The sequence below is a fragment of the Eucyclogobius newberryi genome, unplaced genomic scaffold, assembly GCF_026437365.1.
Source record: "Eucyclogobius newberryi isolate DKJ021-1_F unplaced genomic scaffold, fEucNew1.0.hap1 SCAF_14, whole genome shotgun sequence".
Classification (NCBI taxonomy): Eukaryota; Metazoa; Chordata; class Actinopteri; order Gobiiformes; family Gobiidae; genus Eucyclogobius; species Eucyclogobius newberryi.
Genome location: NW_027315768.1, coordinates 16328733 through 16347418, shown reverse-complemented (window position 1 = coordinate 16347418; position 18686 = coordinate 16328733). Strand labels below are relative to the sequence as shown.

At 39.1% G+C, this 18686-nt stretch overlaps 3 protein-coding genes across 3 annotated transcripts; all 3 read right to left on the bottom strand.

The window, feature by feature from the left end:
* Nucleotides 1-170: 170 nt before the first annotated feature.
* casq2 (calsequestrin 2) lies at nt 171-5093 on the bottom strand. The gene is made up of 11 exons (XM_072444539.1): nt 4656-5093; nt 3568-3652; nt 3390-3490; nt 3199-3310; nt 2773-2846; nt 2119-2249; nt 1985-2030; nt 1067-1121; nt 906-1006; nt 554-628; nt 171-462 (listed from the first exon to the last, which is right to left on the bottom strand). Exons 1-11 carry the CDS (start codon nt 4896-4898, stop codon nt 250-252), a joined length of 1236 nt encoding a protein of 411 aa, XP_072300640.1. The 5' UTR covers nt 4899-5093; the 3' UTR covers nt 171-249.
* A 1450-nt stretch (nt 5094-6543) lies between these two features.
* LOC140359165 (potassium voltage-gated channel subfamily E member 2-like) lies at nt 6544-6856 on the bottom strand. Its single transcript, XM_072444027.1, has one exon. The coding sequence runs from the start codon at nt 6854-6856 to the stop codon at nt 6554-6556; it is 303 nt and encodes a 100-aa protein (XP_072300128.1). The 3' UTR covers nt 6544-6553.
* A 5979-nt stretch (nt 6857-12835) lies between these two features.
* On the bottom strand, nt 12836-16645 carry slc5a3b (solute carrier family 5 member 3b). Its single transcript, XM_072444537.1, has 2 exons — nt 16502-16645; nt 12836-15210 (listed from the first exon to the last, which is right to left on the bottom strand). The coding sequence occupies exon 2, from the start codon at nt 15020-15022 to the stop codon at nt 12878-12880; it is 2145 nt and encodes a 714-aa protein (XP_072300638.1). The 5' UTR covers nt 15023-15210; nt 16502-16645; the 3' UTR covers nt 12836-12877.
* Nucleotides 16646-18686: the final 2041 nt, after the last annotated feature.

Sequence of the window (18686 nt, the reverse complement as noted above, 5' to 3'; positions counted from 1 at the left end):
AGGCAGCTTTACAAGTGAAAGCAACATTGAGGGCAATATAAGCTTCTACAGTGTTAAATTGGCTGATTAAAAACAAAAAACTTTAAATTTGACCTGTCATTGCCATGTATTTATGGGAAAAAGGACAGACAAATAGATCTGAAGGTCATCTTTATTAACAACGTTCTTAAACTTGAAGGTTTCAGTTGTCTCACTTTGCAGCTTCAGTTCATGTTCAGCCCAGTCTGTTTCGCAAACTGGCCTATGAGCTTAATTGTCATCTTCCTCATCATCATCGTCATCATCTTCCTCATCATCATCTTCATCGTCATCATCGTCTTCATCATCATCATCTTCGTCGTCGTCGTCGTCATCGTCCTCCGTGTTCACTTTCCCCGACAGGACGTCCTCAATCCAGTCCTCCAGTTCTTGGGCAGTGGGCAGGTTCTCGTCACTGTCGATGCTCATCCACACGCTGTCGGCCTGAACACAGAACACATACGCATTTAGAGAGGTTTTTCTACTCCGTAAACTCCAGGAGTGCATCATGTTCTTGTATAGACACTGTACTTACATCTGTGACATTGACAACTCCAATCTGAGGTCTGAACAGGTCCACTTTGAAGGTTTTCTCCCAGTAGGGAATCAGCTACGGTTGACAAGGACACAGTGAATACACAAAGTCTAAAACAGTCCGTATCAACTGTGTTATCGTTGCTCTGTGCCTGTTGAATTCACGCTTTAACGCTGTTCCTTAAGGTTAAGATACACTGCATTATTGTCCCTGTTTGTCCTCTGCATCTTCCATCCTTTAATGCCGCTGGGGCACTTATTGAAAACAAGAAATGTGTTCCTATAGTGATTGTTTCAGAAAAGGAAAGATGTACAAAAAAATCTGTTCAGATGTTTAGAAACACGTGACGTACCAGAGGGAAGTCGTCTGGATCGATCCACACGATGCTAAGGTCGGGCAGGTGAGTGTTGTCTCGCGCCACTTCCTTTAGGATCTCCAGGAACTCAAAACCATCTGAAGAAACATGGATGAGCAGGTTTTTCCCACTTTCAAACAAAGCTGTCATGTTCTTACCTGGATCTTCCTCCTCTGCAAAGGCAACAATGTGGATGCCCTCAATGTCATCCTCCTACAAAGATTGGAAAAATCTTTAAATGACCGATGTTAATAATTAGTTCAAGTGTTTGAGTTAATGAGCCGAATACAGTTTTGAGTGTGATAAATATGACCAAAACGTACCCTGTAGAGTAACGCAACAGAGTAGTTAGTGTCCTTTGTTTGAGAAGGGACGACATTCTCAAACAAAGGACTTTGTGTCAGTAATAAAAACAATATGAATAACAATAGCGAAATGAGTTTAAATACTGATGTCATTATTCTCAAGTGTACAGCTTCAAAGTGAAGAATACCATGTATTTTGGGACTGCTCTTACCACCTTTGTTTGTGACAAGAAAACATTTTTTTTTTAAAAGTATGTATTAAAAATAATCTAGACCGTCTGATTTTCTAACCAGAACCTATATTTGTAGTATTTCAATCCCTTTTGTCCTCTTATCTAAATTCCTTAAATCATTGCACTAATTTAGAGGCCTTAAAGACCAAAATATTATGTGACTTAATTAATTTGAACTTTAACTTCACGCATTTTTAAATGTATTTTTCTATTCATGTAAACTTTTCAAATGTTTATTATTGCACATATCAAGCCCCAAGCAATGTTAGTGCAATGTCATAAAAACAACTATCATTTATTTGAAGAAAAACTACAAAACGGCCTCTTTTGACCACCAGGGGGCAATAGAGACACAACAGCTTCCGCGTGAGACCAGAAGAATCCCATTTTAAATGTGTAAAATGGCAAACATTTATGTTGTTTAACGGTCCTAGTCATCATGTAAGTATTTGTGACAGTGAGTAAACTTTCATTCCGTTTCAAAATCCTTTTTTTCCCTTACGATAACATGTAATTTAGTTAAATTAGTTTGACTTACCCACGTTTCAAACATGTCTTCTGCACGTAACTTCCTCAGCGTCGGCCTGTTAGCACAACATCACGCACACGGCTTTACGGGATATTCTGGTGTATTTAATCATCTCTTTTATGTAATGTCATATATTTACACACCTTCTGTGCTCTGTGATGAAGTCCACCAGCTCCTCTTCTGTCAGAGGCTTTCCTGGGATGGTCACGGGCTCCTCCATGAAAGGCTCATAGAAGTCCACCTCATTCAGCCTCAGGGTCAGCTCTTTGGCCACCTGCAGCACACGTGCATGAAGTGTGGGCCCCATGTGTGGGCCCCATGGAGCAGGGACTCATGTAACAATGTGTACTTAAAGAGTAGAAGTAACAAGAAGCATGTAGATAAACTAACACTTGAGTACTGGACATAAAATATGATTTAAGTGAATAATCAGACAACCATTCAATAATGCAGAGTCTGACCAAAACAAACCATATCTGAAAGTTATTCCTGATTTGAAGATTTTGTGAGGGCCTTTCCCCATTCAAAAAAATATAGTACATAATGATTTGAATTGTGCTATTGCCATGACAACGGCCCTATAAGGAATCCTTATGCCTGAAACCCATGAATAGAATCACTCACAGAGGGAAAAGTAATCAAAATCTTCATTGTAAATTTCAAACTAAATATTACTCAAATATGGATGATGTCAGAAAACTACTTTTTTCAAAAAGTTACTCAAGTACTACCCACCTAATCCAGAAAAAACCTAATCCAGACTATTTATTATTGATTTCACTCCAGACTTTACTTACAGACTTCTCAAACGTGGCAAAGAACCTGATGTATGGCTGGAACTCTTCTGCCGCCTCTTTAAACGCTTCATAGTCTAAAATGCAATGAAGACGTAGTCATTTTTCCACTTTAATCTACTTAAAATAAACATCTAGTCCGCGTGCACTTAAAATAGTCGTGTTTGTGTTTTGCTCTGAAATGGCCCATGTGACATTCGTCCATTTGGGATTTACAAATAGCTGAACATTGACCTCTGCTTCTCCCAAATCGGGTTGATCGGATGAAGCTCAACACAACACTACAAATCAGGCCGTGACAGTTGCGTCTGTGGTAAAAATGGATTTGCAAAGCCACTGAGATGAAGGAGCATTTGTGTTGTAATGTGAGGCACGACTTCAGTCACACACAAATCCACCGCACACCGTCGCAAATCATTCCTAACGTACGTTCTGATTCCTCATTCTTGAAGTGACCGATGAGACGGATGTCCTCCTCCATCCTGTCGAAGGCCCGGAGCTCCAGTGCATTATCTATCACTTCAACAGGATCCTCCATCAGCTGTAGAGGAGCACGAACAGCAGCGTCACATTTCAGGTAAGACATTGTGAGAGACGGCTGAATTGAACAGTAAACGCACATCCAATAAAAACTCTGCCAGAGTATTTGCAGACAGTAAGCCGTCAAACTCAATCACATGGTCCTCTTTAAAGATGTAGACGCTGCCCTCCTCCTCCAGACCTGAGAAGGATCGAGGAAAAGAATGATTTATATGTTTCTGATCAACACTTATATTGGGAAACACAGAGAGAGCTCACCCAGCCTTTTAGCCACTTTAGCGTCTTTTTGAGAGTTCACCATCCCAAATCCAATACCTTTGTCCTCCATCACTTGTGCAAGAAGCTACACAACAAATACAACAAGAACACATTTAAAGTACATTAGTTATTTCTCACTTTTTATTTCAGCAGGATTAATTTTGACAAAAGTAGAGGACAAAAGGATTGAGGCCCATTGGCGACCCTGACACACATGTGGAGGTGTTAAATATCTCATCATTAATGAATGAGTGTGACTGACTCACTGTCACTGTCCACTGTCATAGCCTCGGATGGACCAAGGACTGGAAAAGTTAATTTCATGTATATCAATTTAAAAACAATATTTGTTTTACTTTAACTTTCCATTCAAGATATATTCATGCACATTTGCACGTGCTGGCATTATGACCTAACTGTCAGAAGACAGTAGCTACTTACAGTTCATTACATCATCTTATACACCACACAGGATTGTTCTAAATATAACTTAAGTGGCGGTGTAGTATATGTAGTATTTTCTCTTTCTGTGCTCAACTATTGGAGATCAGAGCTCAATATTATGGCTGTGCAATTAATCAACTTTTAATTGATTTTGCCATACTTTGTCCATACTAAAGCATGCAGTTTGGAGCAGAGTTTAGACTTTTGAGGAAGAGATTATTTTTTGTGTTAAATGATTCTACACAATGTCTACATTGAATTTACACTGCGTTGTACAACTGTAGACTCTGTCTTACTCTTGTACCTGCTCAGAAGTCACACCTGTGCCATGTGAACTATGTAAAGCTGCATGTGACAGTGGCTCCGTGGGCTCTTGTTACACTGGAGATCAGAGGGTAAACCCCTGTGCCTTGTTGTAACTCGAGACCAGCTCTGTGCCTTTTCACAGTGCATTTGATTATGAGATGAAAAGCGTGATTTAAGAGTTCTGCACCAGGTCACCTTGACTTTTTCACCTATTCAAACAAGCTAAAAGAACCATTTCAGGGTTAATTATTACAGCATTTTACAAGAATTGCATTACTGGTATAAAAGAGCATTGAATAAACATCAAAAGCACAGTTTTAAAGAGCATCTTTCCTTACCTCCAGCACCAACTCAGTCATCTGGTGTTGCTTCTGCTGCTCCTTGTTGTCTGGAATAGGTTTATGGTAAAGCAGGCAAAGCATGGTGTACTTCTTCATGGCTTTCTTATAGTTTTTGTCGTTGATATCAATAACCCGGTCTTCTCCATCATATTGTGGCAGCTCCAAGCCCTTCTCAGAGGTAGCTATAGGCACAAGGCTGAGGCACGGGAGCAAGAACAACCAGACGGCCAGCAGCTCCATGGTCCACGCAGTAGAAAAAAAAATATATAATAGTATTTCTGATGTTGGCTCGTAAGAAAATAAAGTGTTTTTAAGTTATTCAAGCAAGTTATCCCAAGCTGAAAGCATCCTCATGTCTTGGCCCCTTTGCAGCAGACACAATTAAGCGCGCAGCTAGCCCTGTGCAACACTGTGCAGCAGATACCATACATAGCTGCCCGATCTATCCTCTTGTAGGACAGGCCCATTTTTAGGAGACCAGTTGTTTGAAAGCTAAAAATAAATATCCAACTGAGAATGAGCCAAGAGAGCGACAAGGCAGGACAACAGCGGTAGTGGGTTCAATAAAAGGTTACTTGCATCTCATGAGGATGTGGGATGTGAATGGAAATCGGCAGGATTGTTGTGTGTAGGCGGTCGAGACGGTGTGAATCAGACTGTGGAGGTAGTTTGGTTAGTTATGAGCTGGTTGGTAACTGCTGTGAGACCGTGCAACAACAGGTGTGCAGTGGCAACAGGAACCTAAATAATGTCTGGAGTCTGGAGATCGGTGTTCACTTGAAATGACCACGTTCAGAGGCTGCATTAGTCCAGATGAATAAACTATATGTAATTATGTATACGTTTGTTTCTCTGGTAACAAAAAACATACTTAACAGCTGTTGCTTTGTCTGTTGTCATCTGCACTTCCTTTGTGCATTAATGTCAAGGCAAGTTTGAAGAGCGGTCTGCTGCCCTCTGCTGGACAAGCTCCACTCACAGTATTCGCTTAAACAAGGGCATTTGAACACCAAGTTCAAATGGCATTATACAAAAGCCTTTAAACAAATGTGTTGAAACTATTTGTTACCTTAGACACTTAGCAGCGAGAGCTAACCTCATTCTAACCTGTTTCTCCCACAACTATTATTCCTTCAACTAATTTCTTGCTGCTATGACCTTGTCTCCGTCTTAAGGCACCTGCAGAGGCTCCAGGGTGGAAAGGCTTGGCACCGACTTATTATAGTGGTGTTCAGAACAGCATTTGGGCTTTCCAACACAGTTTATAGTTTAGCATTAACATATTTTTTGCCACAGAGGGAGCTTTCTTCCCCTTGACAGAAACCGATTTCATAAAACCAAAAAAATCAAATAACTCTTTCTTTGTGTGTTCCGTGTGTTTTTGCTTATGTTGTATGTTGAGTTTTGTTATTTTGCAATCTTAATTTAAATTACGATATATCTGATTTTCAATACTTGAAAATATCTATAAATACACCCACCTCGGGAGTGTAGTTTTATTTTTTAAATTCAACTTCATTTGTTTTACGCTACGCAGAGAGCTCGCTTTCACCCTTGGGGAATGGCGCGTATGTCTGTGTGCTGTGTGCTTTTCCCAGTCCGCCCGGACTAAAACCAGTTACAACTGTCATGCCCTGTGGTCAAATCCACCCCCCTGGAGACTGTGTGTCTGTGTATCCGTGTATCGAAAATCATTTGAATCATGCACAGGACGTAGATCGGGGGCAAAATACAGCTCATAAAGTGTGTTAGCCGGAGTTGAGAAAGTAAATCATTAGTTTATTCTGACTTATAAATGCAGTTTATTATACAGTGCAGTTTACTACTACTTTTCTGAGCTTGTGCATCTGATCCATATTAAAACAACTACAGCTACAATTCCCCGAGTGATGGCTTTATTTGGCTGCGAGGTTCGAGATGATGTGACTTTGCTCGGCGGTCCAGCCCTCCTTGATGTACTGGTGGTAGGGGTCGTTGGAGTGCTCCTGCCTCTTGGACTTGACGGTGCTCACCAGCATGGCCACAATGATGAACGCAAACATACCAAGCATAACCGCCAGATAACAGACGATGTTTCTCACGTTATCTTTGTGTCCTTCAGATGCTGTTGCATTTTGTTGCCAGTCATTGAGGAAGCTCTCCAACGCACCAGTGAGGGAGTTCTCCAGGTACGCAGTCAAATTGGACAGATCAGGCATCTAGTTAAATGAAAAGAAAGATCATATGATAATTATACATTGGTTTGGACAGGAATGAATGTTGACAACATGTAGACTCATGGATTTAAGATCACTAAGAGGTCACTTTAGTAAAGAGTCTTGACTTTTTTGTGGACAAAGGGAAAGCATTTATCAGGCTTAATATATATTTTTAAAGAGAAAGACAAGTCACAGGACTCAATAGGGGGACCACTGAATCTTAGCAATTGCGTCCTGTAAATAAAATAAATCATCTCTGTATTCCATTTGTTTCTCCTTATTGCAATGATATTAACCAGGAAACATGGAAAGACATCTGCGTTTTATATTATTTATAGTAGTATTAACAAGATATGACACACGATAAACAAAATACACATGCAGTGTATACTACATAAACAATATACAAGTCACTCGGGCTCGACGCACTGCATATTTAGTCTGTGTTGTGAATAAATTAAATAGACTGAGGTATGAACAAGTTTCTATGCCTGTTAAGGGCATTCTCCATGTCCTTGCTGAGCTCCTACTGAGGGCTGAACCCATATACTGGATAATAGTTAAAGTATTTGCAATTCTTAAGGTTAAGAAAGACCATGCAACATTACAAATTAGTACTCTGGTCTGTTTTTGCTTAATATGCTTTAAACACAATTAAAAGTGGTTCAAAGAAGTTGCCATACAAACCTTTTGCTGCAGTTGTGTAGGTTGCTTCATTAGAGAGAAATCAGAAGAAACTCAACAATACCTGACTTATCCCTGCAGATTACCACAGTTTATATTTCATTCACTTCTTTAATCTTGTTTATCTAAGAGGCAGTGGAGAGGAAAGGCTGTGCCACACGACCTTGGACTGTTTTTTTTTGGACTGATACATTTTATCAACTGATAAAAGGCAAGAACGTGTTGACGTCACCTGCTTCTCTCAAAAGTATTTGAAACTGGTGGTGTCGTTTGGAACAAGACTCGAAAGGACCAGAATGAGTACTTCAAAGAGACTGCTCGTGTAAATCACAGTGTCTAGACTGAGGCAGGTACAAAGACCAGTGTTATAATGAAAGCAGAAGATGATATTAGTTTGGAGAGGGGGAAGCCAAATCTGATATAAATATATGTTTCAATCGATACATATTGTGCAAAATCTCTTGTAGTTCCCAGTACTTACACAAGGTGGCAACCTAAAAAAGCAAATATTTAGCTTAACATTCAAACAAGATTATGCACCCTTAGAACTGTTGCATTGTTCAGTTATATTGTAAATTGTGTTTTTTTTTCTTTCAGTATCACTTTCAATCCATGCACTTCAGTTATGAAGGATCTATTGTGTCAGTCGAGGACAAGTCCCCTTCTTTCTGACTAAGTGCTTTGAACAAGGCCGCTTTGTCTCCTGTTTGTTGTGATGCGGCTCTGGGTAGAAATGAATTAAAGGATCATGTTGGAATTATTTATTGAGCTGCAACACGTACAGCTTCTACATGAGATGAGGCATGTACAACATTTATTTGTGGAGAGACAAATTGTAAGACTTTCACCCTGCAAGTTCTTGCAAGAAAGACTTATTTCTAATGTAGATTTAGTGTTTAAAGCAGATATTTCAAGGAGGATTTCCAGACAGTGAAAGTTGGTGCAGTGTGATCGCAGACTGTTACAACACGATATATGAAACACAGTTGTTTGTGCCATTACTTACTTTTAAATAATATTGTGCTTATTAAAAGATCTAGAGTTCTAGACCACCTATGGTTAGCCTAAAATGGGGCTGAGAGCACAATTATTTTCAGTTGAGCAGTTGAAGGTCCCATAATTAACATCTATTTCTCATTATAGATATTTATTAACTACTTAATTACATTTAGTAAGTGTTTCATTGTGCTATTTATTAAGTGCTGTAGTTTATTGATTTGTCTTTCCTATTGCCCGGATTTTTTAAAAACATGATTGTCCTTTCATTAAAATAATACAACCATTGTTGTTACACATATGGGTGCACACTTTCTTTCTGAGGACGAGAATCCAACCAAATTAACTGCAGGCTTGTTTGTCTCATCCAACGTTTTAAAATAAGGAAATATAACTTTCATATTATACTAAAAGATTTGGTGACAGGTTGCATATTTTTTCCATTTTATCATCCACTGTAGTAACTACCATTGCAGTTTGCTCCACTTTTTCCCCTTTGTGTGGATATTGAAGGATTATCTTATCTTATCTTAAAAGAGTTTCAGAAGCTTCATATAATAGTCCCCCTTTTAAAAATGCATGCACTAGCTTAATTTTTAATATATATGTAATTCAAATGTGCATACTGTTATATATGGTTTATTACACACATGTGTTGATACACGCATGCATTTAATTGTGTTTTGGTTCTGTTGGATTACAGTTTGAAGTCGGTCATGGATTTATGCCCGAGTTGCTGTGCTTTTGCTCCAGCGATGGAGATGATTGATGGATACCTGTGGACTGTATTTTTGCTGCCGTGAAAGAAATGATGACGGGAACTGAGCTGAATATAAAGGACTGGGCTGAGATTACGTTGGACATTAATCAAATGGAAACTTATACATGAACTTAAACATGGACAAATTTGACACTAGGACAGGTGGGATACATGTGCCTGACTGACATTTTATCTATTATTTAATTTTGACTTCCTCTGGTCTTGCTTTTGTTTTGTTTTTGTTTTTTCTAATACTTTTTATCTTGCTAATATAGTGATTAATCAGTTCGACTCTATAATTCTGGAATACCTATATATTCCAATTATTTGTTAAATGTTGACATGGTTTAATCCTTTTTTTTATGGAAGCAATACTTAACCAAAGCCAAATACAGGGTTGTGGGGTAATTTAAAAATAATAAGAAATTACATTTAAAAACTACTGGTGCTCTATCTTATAACAGAAGCTTGAAGTTACATATTTGCTAAAATGTTAATAATGTCTTCCATCTGTTGTGTCAAGCCAGTATTATACTTATAAATAATAAGAAAGTTGGCATATATCGAAAAGTTAGTACAAAATGCCAATGATTAGAGAATGCCAATTTTTCCATGCATTAGATCTGGGCAAGTAAACTTCCAAATGGATTAATCATCTGCTTAAGCATCACAAAATCACAAAGACATTGAGTAACAACAGGTAATATTTAAACAAAACATCAACATCAGATTGTGTGTTTAACTGTGTCCTTCGGGGAGAATGCTGTTGTCATTGTTACGTCAACGCTGACAATAGAAAAGCAGAAGGCAGAGGCCAAACAGGAGTATGCCTCATTGCATCTCTTTCAGTACAGGCTGCTGTTATTGGCGACTGGGAGGCAAATATTTCCTTCTGTTATTGAAGTTTAGCCAGAAATGGGCACTGGGAACGCCAGGAATGCACAGTCCTACTGTTTACCATTTTAAAGGTCACAATGACGAGTAAGTTTGACATACTATAAGCTGTTAAGCTGTCCATAATGAAACTGGCACCATGTTGTGGAAGCAGTGTATTGCACAGAAAAGTTTCTGTATAAACGTTTGTTGATTTGGTCCAACCAATAACAACTTTGGGCTTGTTTGAGAATCTCGAATAGGCAAGGCAAGTTTATTTGTAGAGCACATTTCATACTTAAGGCAATTCAAAGTGCTTCACACAGCAGGAAAAAAATCATTAAAATCACAAAGAAATTACAGAAACAGAAATACAATCATCCATCCATTTTCTACCGCTTGTTCCCTTTCGGGGTCGCGGAGAAATACAATCAAATTAACTAAATAAAAAATGTAATTAAACACCAAGCCAAATCCAAATTTATCGGATCACATTGGCAGGCATTCCAGACACTCCTTCCCATATTTATTTGACATTGCAGCATGACGGGTGTCTCCGGGATGGACACATAAAGCAAAAACACTTTTTTAATTTTGTAGTTTCAGAGAGCTTAATCCTAACTAAAGCTCTAGTTGTAATACATGGAGACTACAAATAGTAGCAGGACTGTACTGACTTTGAGCGTGTACTTAGAATATAGTATGAATACACTGTTAACAACACTAGAACTCCTTCCAGAGCAGTCGTTTTGACTCCTAGATTTTTTTACCTTGCTTAAGTAGATTTTTGGTGTTCCTCACTTTTTGTCTTATACTCTATCTGTATGTATGTATGATATGTATGATTTGGAGAAAATTTTCAAATTTAAGCAGCTGCATTTGACTGCTCTATTCATTTCAATGTATTTTTTTAATGTAACAATTTTCCATTACAAAGGCAACAAACATTCTGTGGCAGTTAAAATGACCAGTGAACTCGACCTCAACTAGAAAAACATCCCTGCACATTCTTTGACAGTTTTAGGCACTTGCATTTCATCTATTTGTTCTTAAAATAAAATAATTTGTATGCAATTATGAATATAAGAGATGCATAAATAAACTCTATATAATAATTTGTGTTCATGTTATTGAGCAGCTTGGCCTTAGCTCTGGATGTCCTCCACAGCTGTTGGTCACTGTCACAACTGGACGTCATGTGCATGTAACTCATTATAGCTTAGGTGAAAATGCTGTGAATGACATTTTGATAAGATTCATGAGAAACATAACCAGTGTAATGTTTTGAAACGGAACAACAAGGTGTGGCTTCATGGAGCGTTAAGAGCACCAATAATTCCTGGTATCAAATTTTGAATGAAAGGAACTGCAATGACAACACTACGTCTATTTATATCAATAATTTCTCACTGTGAAAAGCTTTTGTTTGAGACTGTTGATCACATTCTCTCTCAGTCCAAAATAGACAATGAACAAAGCACAACACGAATGCCTGTATTTTTCCACAAAGACACCATCATTTCCCCTGGGATGGTGTGGATAGCAGATAGATTTCACTTTTTACTTTGACAACTTCTCTGATTCAGCATTATGAAAACTGTTGCACACGTCTTGCATACTGTTGCTATTTAGTCTAAGGTCAGCTGAGGTCAGTTAAGGACACTTTTTAGACAGAACGTGCTATCTTAACTTTCCCTTGACCTTGTATCTTCAGATTAATTATCATGTTAACTATTATATATAAACTTTTTTTTAAGTGTGACTGGTTCACTTTGTGTGCTCTTTCAGTCGTTGCACTTGTAGCCACGCCCACTTAATGTTCACAAGTGACTGTACACTGCTCTGACTCTTTAAGTGACGGTTGAATGCAGGTCACGGCTTGTGTGACTGGAGAGTGATCAGACAAGACTGTACCTGATCTAAGGGAGTCATTTTTAAAAGCATGACAATGGTTTGAGACACAAGTTAAGGCGTGATTGTGTGATTGACATAATTTATAACTAATAATTGGTGCAGTTCAGTTTCATTTTTGGCCACACAATTTTTTGTCCGAGTCAAATGTAATACTTTATGATAATTTTCTATTTTATCTTCTGCCTCGAGATCTTATCCCATCTATACTCTTTTGTATTGGCACGACCGAATAGAGTGTAATCGACGTCCTAACCAAACATCTTCTGCTCTGAGCAGATTCAAACTTCTCTGGACTTCACATAATCCTGATCAGAATAACACCCAAACTGGAATAGAGGAATGTCTCCTTGTGTGTCTCAGTCATAATACTGTAAATGCATGTGCTTATAATAATAACTGTTTGAAAATGTATGTGAAGAACATTAGCCTATATTATGCTACATATTTGAAATATTAGAAAGAATTACAGAATATAATTGTTAACTTTACCAACATTTTTATTTAGTAAAAAACATGAACATACAAAATATAACATCTTGACAAAAAGTAATACTATATACTATATTTATAGATTATATATAAAACACACTATTTCTATACTTTTAACATTAGAAACAGAAAATATTATTTTGGAGAAATGTTCAGTTATTTAAAATGTATATTATTTATTGTATATAAAATAATAATAATAATGCCTTTGTTTAAGATGACATAAAACTAATTTCAAACTTGAAATGTATATAATAAAATTTGCATAAATATAACTGTCCCCATAAGTTCAGGGCAAACTTTAACTAAAGTGAGAAATAGACAAACAAGAAGATACCCACACAGCAAACGCACATCAGGACCACGTTGAGAAGAAGTTTAACTTTAGGAGGTTCGTACAACAATTCTTGTACAATTCTCATTTCATCCTCTACTACTCTTTGCTGAATATTTGGTTTTCCATCAATTTCATCTTTACATCCACAAATCCAGTTCAGAATTCTTATGCACTTACTAGTCTTCCTGTCCTTGTGCCAGCCGTCTTCTGAGCCTCCAAGAATCTTTTCATTGCCAAAGTGACCTTCAGGAGAGGTTACAGGTGATCCTTCTGTACTAGGAGTGGCTGGATCATGATCATTAGATTTAACCAGGAGTTTAACATCTGCCCCATCCAGACACATTTGTTTTGTAACGTCGAGAGGCACCTCTTTACAAGGACCACCACTGCTGCCATTGCAATGGCTCTTCTGGGTTAGCCTGTGAATCTCTTCTCTCTCCTTTACTGGATGTTTTTGTAGGTTACGCAGGCCCCAGATTGTGGTGGTTCTAACCTGCTCCTCATCTGGTGGAGAGGTGCACAGACTGACAACTACAGCAACAAAACCTGAAACCCAAAAGAGTGTTGCTGCCACGTACATGTAGTGTACCTGACTAATAAAGAGTGGCCTTGTGTCAGGCTGGTCACAGCGACCTGCGCGGAAGATGAAAGCTAGGATTAGCCGAAGGGTCCCTAGGACAAACCCTGTCATACCACCCCAAAACGCTCCCTTTTCATTGCACCTTTTCCAGAAGACACCCAACAAGAACAGGGCTGCAATTGGTGGGGTAAGGTAACCTGCTACCTCCTGAATATAGATATATGTCTGCCCTCCTTGCATTTCAATAATGACTGGCACCCATGCAATGCTAATTCCCACCATAAATACAACAAACAAGCGTCCCACAACCAAAAGCTCACGCTGAGATGCCTTCCTCCGGACAGTTTGATAAATGTCCAAGGTGAAGATAGTGCTTGCACTGTTAAATATTGAGTCAAGGTCACTCATCAAGGCTGCAATCATGACCGCCATCATTAGTCCACGGAGTCCCACAGGCATGACAGCCATGACCAGACGTGGATAAGCAATGTTGGAGCAGCCAGCTGGGGAATCACATACAGCCATACAGTGCTCTGGTCCAATGCAGGCAATCTCGTTAGGAAACATTATACGTGAGATCATCCCTGGAATGACTATAATAAACATGGGCAGGATCTTGAGAAAACCAGCCATGAGTGTGGCGCCCTTGGCATGTGCAATGTTTTTGGCAGCTAGTACTCTCTGAACAATGACCTGATCAGCACACCAGTACCAAATGGAAGCAGGAGTTTGTCCAAGTATGAAGCCCGGCCAAGGTAGATCTTCATCAAGTGGGCCGTGAAGGATACGCAAAGAGTCAGGCTTTGGGTGAATGCGGCAAGAAGGGGAGTAGGTGAAGTTTCCAGCAGCCGTAATGGCAGCAACATCAGGTACAGCCTGCATGTACTTGGTCCGGACGCCCTCTAGCCCACCAACTTTTATTAAACTCAGGATAGTTAATGCGAGCGCTCCACCAATCATAAGCACTGCCTGCAGAACATCTGTGTAGAGCACTGCCACCAGTCCCCCAGTCACAGTAAGTAGTGCCGTCATACTAATGAGTAAAACTATGGATAGATACAAATTCCATCCCAGTGATTCCTTGATGAAAATGGCACCAGCAAACAAGTCCACTGACAGCTTGGTGAAAATGTAGAGCAAAATGGACAATAAAGCAAAGTATATTTTGAGCCTGGAGCCTCCATAGCGTTTGGAAAGGTATTCTGGCATAGTATAAACTCCTGAGTGGATATACACAGGGATAAACACCCAGCCAAGCAGCTGCAAAAGTAAAAGAGCATTAAACTCCCATGCTCCCACAGCAAAGCCGCTGGCAGCTCCGGATCCAGCCAGGCCTATGAAGTGTTCGCTGCCAATGTTACTGACGAACAGTGATGCCCCTATCACTATCCATGTCATTGACCGTCCAGCCAGGAAGTAGCCACTAACAGTACTCCGGTTGGATCTCCACATGGCAAAGAATCCAATGAGTAACACCAGAACAAAGTACAGTGCCACCACAGCTATGTCCGCAGCTTCCATTCCAGGACCCATCGTTCTATGGTCAAATAAATGTTCAATATTTGAAGCAAAAGCAGTTGGTGCTTTCTAGTGTGCAGGCGGAAGCAGTAGTGTTTCTCCGTCACTGCATGCTTCAGAAGAGACTATCCACTGGGACAGAGGTCGATCTAGATTTAGAAGATGCTGCAGGTGTCTGGTTTAGAAAAATCTAGTTACAATTCCTGCAAGACAATAAAACATAGAAAAGATACTATTAGCTATGCCAAACAGATTTGAATATCCTCATAACACAGACCAAGCAAAGCAAAAGAAGCAACACGCGATAATTAAAATAGCAGTGCAGAGGTGAGCCACACACGACAAATGCCAAGTGTGAATGCAAATTACCGTCAACATTCACAGACTCCTTTTTTTGAAAGAAACTGAATAAAAATGTCACTTTTCTGGCTGGTTCAGTACTATAATATCCCACAAGAAAAGCTTAGAGAAGTTGAAATATGAGTTGGGAGTAGAGCATTTCCTTGGCAAATGTGTACTTTTTTCTTTTTTTTTTTACGTTGTGTACCATTTACATCTTGTTTTTGTTCTTTCCTGTTCATCTTAGCAGTGGTTGTATTTAGCTGTTTATTAAAGGCGTAATAGACGATTTCTCGCCAATTTGAGAACTGAAGCTGAAGTGCGCATGCGCGTGGACCTGCACAAGAGCATCGCAGTCAAAAGTGCGTTTGTTTTAGCGCGACAGACGGATCGCATCTCTCGTCTCCCGTATTATCTTACCGTAATAGCTTATCATGACAGAACGTTGCTAAAAGACATGGGAAGACATCCGTTTTGTATTTTCTCACACACATTTGCTTTTCCTCTGGTTAAAGCCTGCCAAACATGACATAAAAGAATACCCAGCTTTCCCTGCAAACTAGAACTACTTTTAAAACAAGAAGTCTTTGTTTTCAGTCAGCCATCTTGCAATAATAGCTATACAGATTATATTTGATTATTGGACAATCCCATATTGATCATGACCAAATGACATAGATGTATAAGATTCTAAGAACATAATCACTCCTATTATAGGATGTGCCACTTGAGTCATGAGGAATGAGTTATTTCCTTTGATTGAGCTCCAAAATCATCACATTTTAAGGGTAAATAGGTTAAATATGTACATATAAGCGGATGCTCGTGTCGCACTTTGTCGACGCTACTTTCTAGAAGTCATTCTGAGTGAACTCCTAATCCAGATGCTAAGCGCTGGAATTTAGCCTATTCATCTACTGTTTTACACCATCTGGAAGAGTAATACTTCTGGCTTTGCTTCAAAACACAGCTTTTTAAGTCTTATCTGTCGCCAAAGAGTCAAAGCTCGTAATGTCAGTGATGAATGAGCCGCTCCTCCAGTGCGACTGTAGCTGCAGCGCACGCGTCACACGGGATTTCTCATTTCCACACGTTTTACGCACTTCTCCGACACAAAGCGCACGATTCAATATAATCTTAGGATAAAACATATACCATGTTATCTTGGCTTGGACTAGCAGACATACTAGAGATGCTACAACACCCCAAAGGGAAGATACAGGAAACCGCGTCCTCCTCAGCCGTCTTCCCGGAGCGGCCACGACCTCGACTTGTGGGTTGATCAGCTCTGGACTCTGGTCTGGACTCTGGTCTGGACTCTGGTCTGGACTCTGGTCTGGACTCTGGTCTGGACTCTGGTCTGGACACTGGACAGTCGCTAAACCTCCCTGTGAATATGCGTCTGTGTCCGGATGCTGTGAGGAGGTGTGAGAGGACAGATCATGGGGCAGACCGGCAGCACTGGCTCTTTATAAGCGCGTCCGGTCCACGTCCCGCGCACGTGTCCCGTGATGGTTTAGTAGTAAAAGACCAAAACACACAATAACAGATGTAGAGTATGTGAGGTACTGCATATTTGTATATCCTCAACCCGATGTGACTATATAAACCATGCACTTTATTATTTTTCTTTATTTAAGTAGTCCTGTGCACAAGAGGACAGTAAATTGTCTAAGCTGCCGAATATTTCACATTAAATAAACGAAAACGGATTAACCTTAGCTTTAGTGTTACGGCAACAAGCAGGTAAAAGATCAAATTCACTAGTGGCTTGTTGTGGTTGGAATATTAACTGCACAGATTCAATAAATATCAGATAAACGGCACAACAGCTCATCAGTGCAATCTCATGTTGTACCATTGTATTTGCACTCGTCTTATTTGAGGTGAAAAATATTGTCTCATTCACATATAAATTACAGCTCACTAGAGTCAACAAGGTTCACTTCACAGCATGACTGCACAAGAAGCACGGCTCGCGTTAAAGGGGAGGAAACGGTACATTTCCACTCACTTTAGAATTAAATGTTGGAAATTTCCATTCGTGACAAACCTACAAATCCTTGTGCGTAGATGATTTGTGCGCCACCTAATGGTCGTTACTGAATATGTCAACTCGATAATGAAGTAATAATAATAATAACGACAATAATGGCAGACCAGAACATTGTTATTAAAATGTTACATGAGAACATAAGCCTGCCAGTATCTCTGTGGTCCAAAGTGGGTTTCTTCTATTTTTTAGCTTGAAAATATGTGGGGGGTTTTTTGTTAGTTTTTTTTATATGTTGGCTTACGTTTTTAATTGCCACAGTATTGTCTCTGGACATTCTAATTACCAAATTTCTCCGACCCATTTCTCACATCAGAACTGAATTCTTCAAAGCTGTAATTGCATTCATCAAAACAATTCAGACGGAGTATAAAATTGCAACATGAAATCTGTTTAAAATCCTCAAGTACAGCATGCACACTGCAGTGTTCATGGGATGACCATTAACTGTGTTTTCAGAGTAAGTACAGGCCAAATATATGGCTTATGTGGAAAATATGGATCAAAGGCAAAACAGGACCTGCAATAGTTTACTACATTATTTATTGGGACAATTTCATTCTGAACTGTTTTTTTTTCCTTCTTCATAAGATGGTCAGTGCAAATGGCACATATCTGATGTCATTCTCATTTTTGAAAGAAAAACACAAACCAGTTCTAGAGGCGTGTTTCTAAATGCTTATGTTATAATGTTTAAGGAACATGCTTTTATACTGGCTCTGCGACATTTCACAAGCAGTCTCACAAATGTCTCCACTTTTCCACATTCTTTAACCTTCAATTATACGAAAGGTTCTTTACTTGTTTCTGCTTTTGATCGCTCCTATATCAAAGTTAAGTAGATTGGATACTGTGCCCAAGGATCCTTCTTCAGACCCTGGTCAGGAGCAGGATACTTTTGCACATTGCACAGATCTGTCTCACTGTCTACTACTCTTTGTCTTCAATCTGAATATTTTTAATGCATTTGTATTTATTTGTGTCAAAGTATCACAAAGCATAAACATTTGGAAAATGACAATGATAATTGGTGTGATCATTTCTGAGGGCCATGGTTCCAAATAATGAGGTAATTCTGAATTTTAGTTTTGAATAGTTTGTCCAAATAGATAAGCGCCACTTTAATACATTTGGACCGGTCTGATTGCAAAAACATTATAAGAAATGACAGACAATTGTACAAATTCATATGATACAAAGAACTAAAGCATTTGAAAGTAAGGGTTTGAAAGTTGAACAATTACATTTGAAATGTACAGGTCTGACCAGAAATATATGTAACTGCGA